At 38.0% G+C, this 7,092-nt stretch overlaps 5 protein-coding genes across 5 annotated transcripts in view; 1 reads left to right on the forward strand and 4 right to left on the reverse strand.

Annotated features, from left to right (window-relative positions):
• Positions 1-65: 65 nt before the first annotated feature.
• Positions 66-1,292, reverse strand: RHIMIDRAFT_203175 (SET domain-containing protein; the record flags this gene model as incomplete). The annotated part of the gene is made up of 1 exon (XM_023606663.1): positions 66-1,292. One exon carries the CDS (start codon positions 1,290-1,292, stop codon positions 66-68), a length of 1,227 nt encoding a protein of 408 aa, XP_023465910.1.
• Positions 1,219-2,120, reverse strand: RHIMIDRAFT_141531 (uncharacterized protein). The gene is made up of 4 exons (XM_023605701.1): positions 1,921-2,120; positions 1,613-1,871; positions 1,418-1,559; positions 1,219-1,285 (listed from the first exon to the last, which is right to left on the reverse strand). The coding sequence occupies exons 2-3, from the start codon at positions 1,859-1,861 to the stop codon at positions 1,434-1,436; spliced, it is 375 nt and encodes a 124-aa protein (XP_023465911.1). The 5' UTR covers positions 1,862-1,871; positions 1,921-2,120; the 3' UTR covers positions 1,219-1,285; positions 1,418-1,433.
• RHIMIDRAFT_141502 (cysteine proteinase) lies at positions 1,537-2,744 on the reverse strand. Its single transcript, XM_023605700.1, has 3 exons — positions 1,939-2,744; positions 1,613-1,871; positions 1,537-1,559 (listed from the first exon to the last, which is right to left on the reverse strand). The coding sequence occupies exons 1-2, from the start codon at positions 2,546-2,548 to the stop codon at positions 1,858-1,860; spliced, it is 624 nt and encodes a 207-aa protein (XP_023465912.1). The 5' UTR covers positions 2,549-2,744; the 3' UTR covers positions 1,537-1,559; positions 1,613-1,857.
• A 2,483-nt stretch (positions 2,745-5,227) lies between these two features.
• RHIMIDRAFT_313683 (uncharacterized protein) lies at positions 5,228-6,052 on the forward strand. Its single transcript, XM_023614882.1, has 2 exons — positions 5,228-5,794; positions 5,843-6,052. Exons 1-2 carry the CDS (start codon positions 5,246-5,248, stop codon positions 5,942-5,944), a joined length of 651 nt encoding a protein of 216 aa, XP_023465913.1. The 5' UTR covers positions 5,228-5,245; the 3' UTR covers positions 5,945-6,052.
• A 121-nt stretch (positions 6,053-6,173) lies between these two features.
• RHIMIDRAFT_227171 (ARM repeat-containing protein) overlaps positions 6,174-7,092 on the reverse strand; it is a 2,782-nt gene continuing 1,863 nt past the window's right edge. The window contains exon 6 of the mRNA XM_023607588.1: positions 6,174-7,024. Coding sequence (XP_023465914.1) covers positions 6,311-7,024 — 714 coding nt within the window. The 3' untranslated portion in view covers positions 6,174-6,310. The remainder of the gene's footprint in view (positions 7,025-7,092) is intronic.

Raw genomic sequence — 7,092 nt, forward strand, 5'->3', positions numbered from 1 at the left:
TCTCATAGATACACTATCTTTTATCTATGATGAACAACAAGAAAAATAAAAACTTTTTATTATCATTATTCGTCTCTTAACCTTAATCCTTTACGTATATCGTCTGTCAATGGTAAATCCTTTTCGCAACGATCACATTGACATTTAAATAAATATGACTTATCCAAGTAGGTCTGTCTTGTTTCCTTATTCCATCTTGGATTTACATATGTCTCATACAGTTGCTCTCCTTGTTTGATATCTCTAATCGCTCTCACTGCAATCTTGTACTGTGACTTGGCCTGAGGATGATCAATACTGACATTTGGATAACAGTTATGATTGATATGTGAATGCACTAGATAGAGACCACCATTTTGATTATTGATGTTGAATTTACCCATATAATTCAAAAATGTCTTTTCATCATCAAACAGTTGAGCCTTGAGTGTATCTGGCAGGGCTTTGGTGATCTTGCACTTGGCTGGTGGTTCCTTGTACGCCTTGGAAAGGAAATCGCGTGCCTTGACCCAGAGCTCGCGTGTGGGATGTTCCATAAAGATCCACTCGGTCTCTTTTGCCTGACGTTCTTCCTGACTGACAGTCGCAAAGGCATCGAGGTGACCCAAGACCTCATTCAACTCGTCTCGCTGGTGTGCCAAGATCATACGAGCATAGATACGAGCAATCGCCATAGGTGCCTGCCAATTTTCGCCCTCACAAAAGTTCATCAACTTTGTCACAGCTGGATTTAATCGAGTACATTCTAACTGGTGAAACTGTTCCCAGGCAGTGGATCGACATTGTTTGCTGCAGTAATACATATCACAATACTTGCAGTGTTGTGTCAATCGATTGGCATATAGGATCGGCTTACAGCATAGACCACAGGCGTTACCAGAACGAGCCAAGGCAAAGAGTTCCCAGGGTGGAAAGTACACAAAGGGTTCTTCTGTAAACAATATTTCGTCCCTTTTGATATCGCGTGCTGCAAACAGTCCCTTGCCTGTGACTGGATCAACCATGCGTGCCTGCACACAGTCAGACACAGACTTGAAGTCCAAACGAGGATCGATATATGACACTGGCACAGAGGGGTCGTCAGCAAGTCCACTCTTGACTGGCTGAGTCGTCTGGGTGAGTCCACACTGCTGCATATGCTTCTTCACTCGCTTTTCTGATACTTGCCAGCTGGGTTGTTGTTCAAGCACAAGCGTCGTCACTTTCTTGATACCGGCCTCAGGTGTCTCGAGCTTGATCTTTTGAATGGCCTCCACAAGTGCTTCTTCACTAGGAATGATCTTGTCTGTCATTGTGTCAATATATATAGAAAAAAGGGAAATTTTCAATCAAGGGGCGGAGAGAAAAAGTTTAAGCTTGGACATAAGCCACAGGTTTAACAGATGAAGGGGGGAGATTTATTTATGCTCATATTTACATATTTATATTGGGGCTCATGATGTCGTTGAACGCTTAAACTGAGAATATTCCTTTGCTTTGTTTTCTATTAATGTATATAGAAACCTTCTAAAAGTCAACAGTTCTTTCTTTTGGTTCTCTACAAATTCTTCTACTGCAACCTACAAATATATCTAAGTACATGGCCTAGATAAACATTCACATAGACACCTACCGTGCTCTTGGTAGTAAAGATAGAATCCCACATTTTCGTCTTGTATTTGTAAAAGTTGTATATACTATGCAGACAAAAGACACCACAGTCATAATGATTATCCTGTTGTGGGCACTGAATAGACATAAACTCCGGTGGTATAAACTCGGGTTCAAGCACGTCTAGTTTTCGGGCTGCTTCCTTTTTTAAATACTCGACGACATATCTTCGTACATGTCGTTGTGGTCCACCCAAGGAATCCATAGTCATGATATAGGGTCTAAATAATATGAGTAACAGTAGAACTACACGGTGCACTTACTTTGTACGGTCCAGCCGGTCCTTACTCGACTTTGTTCGCAATTCATCTTGATCTATACGTTTTCCTTGACCAATCGATGCACCTGGGTTGACAACCAAGATGATGAACCAATGACTATGCTCTGCAACGGGTATAATTAAGAGATCTTTGTCAAATATGTTTGCATTCTGCGTCCAGCGAGATAGTTTTTCAAAGTGTTCGGTTGTTTTGCAGTCAGCTAGTTTTGTATAAAAGAAGGAATTGAAAGTGTAGATGCCGTCATCAGGATACTGATCTGCCCAGACTCTAGGGTAAAAGTCAATGATTGTATCGTTCAGGAACCGGTCCTTTGCCAGCCGCTGCAGATCGTCCCAATAGACCGTGATCTGCCCAGAACCAACAAAGGGGTACATGAGCATATGCTTGTCCCGGCCATAAAATGCAAAGTCTCGTTTGGTCAACTCATTGTTGTCTTCCACATCAATCTCCACGGATGCCTTATCTTCTGCCGCACTGCTGCTTCTTGTCTTGCGTTTGGGTAATTCTTTTTTGTCAAGCAGAGGTTGTTCTTTGCTTTTCTTGGGGGTATATGACTTTTGTTTTTGATCCTCTATATATTCATCTGGTAATTCATCTACTTCGACTTCTTCCTCCATCTTGAGCTTGTAGCTTTTTCTGGGTCGCTTGATCAGAACGATCACGTCGTCTGGTTGAATGCTCGATGCTTTACGTTTTGCTGTTGAGGTTGAGTCAGGCGACGGTGAGCTTTTGTCGTCATCGCTATAATCTAAATCAATGTCAATATAATGACGTTTGGTGTTGCTATTACTAGATGACGGTGTCTATCATATATAAAGGTCAGAATAAAACAATGAATTGCACATGTCTGCGTTACAAATAAATGGCTCATATAACTGCCCAACGATTTCAGCTTTTCTTTCATCTTATTTCCCGTAGGCTTGACCAGCTTTGATCCTCCATATTTGGGTTCTTCTGATAACTCATCGTGATAGTCCTGGAAATATATAAATGATCAATACGAATAAGATCAACAAAGATATAAAGTGCGTACCTTTTCTCTTGTGCGATAAGAAGAACTGTCTAGAATAGATTTCATAAATTCGTCTTCCTCTTGTTGTGTTCTTGTTGATTCACGCGCAGTGTGCATACTTTTGATTCGTTTAGTTGTTGACATGTCTGGGTCAATCGGGTTCAATACGCCTCTCCTTGGCCTTTTACTGAACGTATGCTTTATTCTTGGAGACGCAGGACGAGTCTGCATAATGAAGAAATGAACAAGATGGGAAATAAAAAGAGGGAGATGATTAACTTACACCAGAAGGTATTTCAATAGGTACTCCAATACGAGTTGACTTTTTATCAAACTAGACATAACTAAGTTATATTTTATGTCTATCTCTTTTTATATATAACTTACAGCTTTTCTCATATGATAAGGAGACAGAGAATTCAAAAAATATAAAAAGAGAGGTAAAAAAGTATGTTTGAAAAGGGTCAACCCCGATAAGAATTATTCGGCTCGCGAAATGATCAGGGATGACCGGACTTTTCTCGACTAAGCAAGCAAGCAATGAAAGGTATATCTCCTCAAGGGGATTTGATTTTATATTTGATATTGTAGAGTCGATCCATGTTGAATGAATGCTGTGTAAAAAAAAAAAAAAAAAAGAAAAGTCTTTGAAAGCTTTACTTCAATACCCAAAAGCATGGCTTAGGGTCAATGCTTGATCTTTAATAAATCTCAGTCTACTATCAACTTGTATTGTCCATCTTTTAAGTAGCTGTCATTCGTTCTTATTTCTGTTCACTCTTTTTGTAGATTGTCAGTTCTCAAACAATTGTCTCTCTTTTTGTTCGAAACATAAAGTGACATCAAAATGCACCTTTATTTCAATGTATGTTTTGATTCAAAAGAAAAGCAGACAATGAAACAAAGACACTTTCAACATGTGAATGGCGTGCTTTTTCGATAAGTGATGCATAAAATGTTTGGAAGCAACGCTCAATATTTCTAAAACAAGTGAATAACGATCAAATTTGGAAATTTGTTCGAAAAATGTAAAATGAAGAAATGAAAAGAGAAAATGGCGGAATCTTTTATTTGTCACAATAATCAATACGTTTCTCTGGTAATCATCTTTTTCATATACTTATTACCATGGAAACATAGCCTTGTAAACCTTTCATAAAAAAGGTTCCTCTTTTTATAAACTGAATCTGATAAACTATATGATTCTCTCTTGACAGCAGAAAAGAAAAAGGGCTTGGTCGTTACACAGGACAACGGCGAGCGACATTATTGCATAACCTAAGCAACATTAGCTCAATTGACGTAATGCAGAAATAAATACCTAATGATCAAAGGGGGATATTAGGAATAAGCATTGTTAATTACTCAATATTGAGTATTATTCTGGAATAGTAACATCATATTTTTCAGGAATTATGTTGATCCCTTCCTTAATACAGGGTATGATTCATATATGGAAGCTATGGACTACTTTTACAATGTAAAAAATGAAGTTTTGGCTTCAAATTGAACAAAAGCCTTTCTATACTGTAATACTCTAGTCGTCTTTAATCCTTATCTATTTCTACTAATGAGGCAGCCCTAACTTAGGTTTAAAAGATACGTGGATAGCATCAGTATAAGACGTTGTGATTAGGAGCCTATGATGAAAATAACGGATGAAATGCGTAAAACATTATAACTATCAAAACAACAGTGGTTATCATAAAATGTCAATGGCTCAGCATGTCTATTTTGTTTACATTCTAATGAGTATTGATCTTTGTAAAGACAGGTGGGCATATCATCCATATCAAAGCGGCGTTAAAGCAGTGTTTTCATTTAACTTAAATAACCATTTATTTGTATCTTATGTCGCTGGATCATGCGTGAAATGACTTTTTCTATTTCCAATAAGTGTCAGGAGTGATCATATTATTTACATGTTACGCAATTCCTTTACAAAAATACGTATTAACATTTTCTAATTGTACATGAGGCTCATCTGGGTATTGTAACATAGCGTGCTGGAAACTAGGTTTCCATGGCATATATTCTTATATGAAAGGTAGCTTTGAAGGGGAATTATTTGCCATGACAACCAGAGAGGAGTTATCTCTCAAATAAACAATACATAGAGCGTGTAGTTAGCATTAAACTTCACACGCTTTCTGTACCACCAATTCTAATTTGATTTTTTGTTGATCGCAATAAGATATAGAAATGTCGCAATCGGATGGCGCAATTGTATTTATTCTATTTCAAATTCAGTTTTTTTGGGCTTTCTTTTTTATTCTCTCTCTCTCTCTATTGACAACAAAAAATGAACTCACCTCCAACACAATTACTACCACCCATTTCAATGTTCACCACGGGCCTTGCTTCTCCTCCTACAACTGCATTTGATCCAAAAAAAGCAATGCCCATATTACCCAAGCCTTATGAAGACCATTTATTTCCATACCCTGCTGAGTTAAGAAGAAGATCAGATCCAGCCCAAGACAGCCAGAAGAGAGTGATGACCTCTGAAGAGGTATTAGCAGAAAAAAGACGAAGAAATGCAGGCGCATCTGCACGATTTCGTGATCGTCGTAAGCAGAGAGAGCGTGAATTACAGGAACGATGCCAGGGTTTGGAAAAGAGGACACAGGAATTGGAAGACGCATTACGATTTGTCTGTCCTGATCATCCCTTGTTAATAAATGCAAACCTAAATTCACCATCCGAAACATCGTCATCCTCATCATCACCGTCAACACCATCCGCATCGGTAGATATTCTTGGTCGCATCAATCAGTTGGAGCAATTTATAACTCGATTTAGAGTCGAAAAGCAAACAGACGCAAAGAAACTAGAGGAATTAGAAAATGAGGCAAGTATACAAACTTCGTTTATATACATGCCCACTAACATTAAATAGAACAAGTTTTTGAAATCTGTATTAACAACTCTAACAAGTAAAAATGATTCACAAGAACAACAACAGCAATCTGCTCCAAATTCTCCTTCATCTGATGTTTAAGCATAATACAAACACGCACATTCCCTTGCATTTTCATTATACACACATTTTCATTCTATTACATTTTGATTAAATAATAATAAAAGAGATTGTTTATTAAACTTAAAATAACATATTGTCATGTATATACACATAAACAAATTCAATTCAATCTTTTTAACAAAAGATGCAATGCAAATAAAAGTTACAGTTATGTATAATAAAGAAAGGGGGGAGGAAAGAATGTATATGTGTGTGTGTGTGTGTGTGTGATAAGTCTAAGTGAACGAATATATAAGCAAAAAGCCCAAACAAAAAAAACAAAAAAGAAAGGAAAGGGGTATCCATTATGTATATATATAGTGATATCATTCAGAGAGGATGCTGTTATGTGTTATCTTCTTCATTCTTTTCTTCTGTAGTGACTGCATTATTATTTGCAGTTGAAATAGATGCTGCAACAGCGGCAGCATAAAAATTAGCCATCATGGCTGCTGTAGACTGAGGTTGTTCTAGTTGCTCTTCATTTCCCATTCCGTTACTGACCGCCACATACTTGGCATGTAAGGCAGCAGCTAAACTGGGACTGATGGTGAACTGAGAAGGTATACCAGCACCCAAGCTCGCACCCGGAACTGAATCGACCATGACCATGTTGATTTCTTCTACAAGTCGCTTGTAGCCTTGTATGTGCTGCAGCTTTAATTTATAAAGCATCTGCTTTACTCTTTCTGCAATGCGCTGCCTTTCTTTTAATTCAATATACGAGCTTGACAGAATTTTTTGTATCAAATTGACACCATGGACTTGATCATGGAGAATCTCTTCAGTCACTTCTGCATATTGTGGTGTAAAGAAGAGAGCATCAAGAATAACCGCTCTTGCATCGGGCTCTTGACGTTGATTGATCAGCTTCAAGACGGTAAGAGAGGCTAATTTGTGTGTACAAAGACGTGCCAAGTGAGGTAATAGTCGAGGTGCAAGCACCCGATAACGCCCGGGAATACCTGACGTGTCCAATAACCAGATCAGTAAAAGCGCCCCGTTTGCATTTGTAGCTAAAAGCAAAGCATGTTGTACAAGCGAAGCAGCAACATATTTCTATTTATGAAAAAAAAAAGGTGTTAGTCTTGTCATATTAAAATGTTTTGCTCTCTTTCTTTTTTTTT

This window comes from Rhizopus microsporus (genome assembly GCF_002708625.1).
Source record: "Rhizopus microsporus ATCC 52813 unplaced genomic scaffold scaffold_9, whole genome shotgun sequence".
NCBI classification, from domain to species: domain Eukaryota; kingdom Fungi; phylum Mucoromycota; class Mucoromycetes; order Mucorales; family Rhizopodaceae; genus Rhizopus; species Rhizopus microsporus.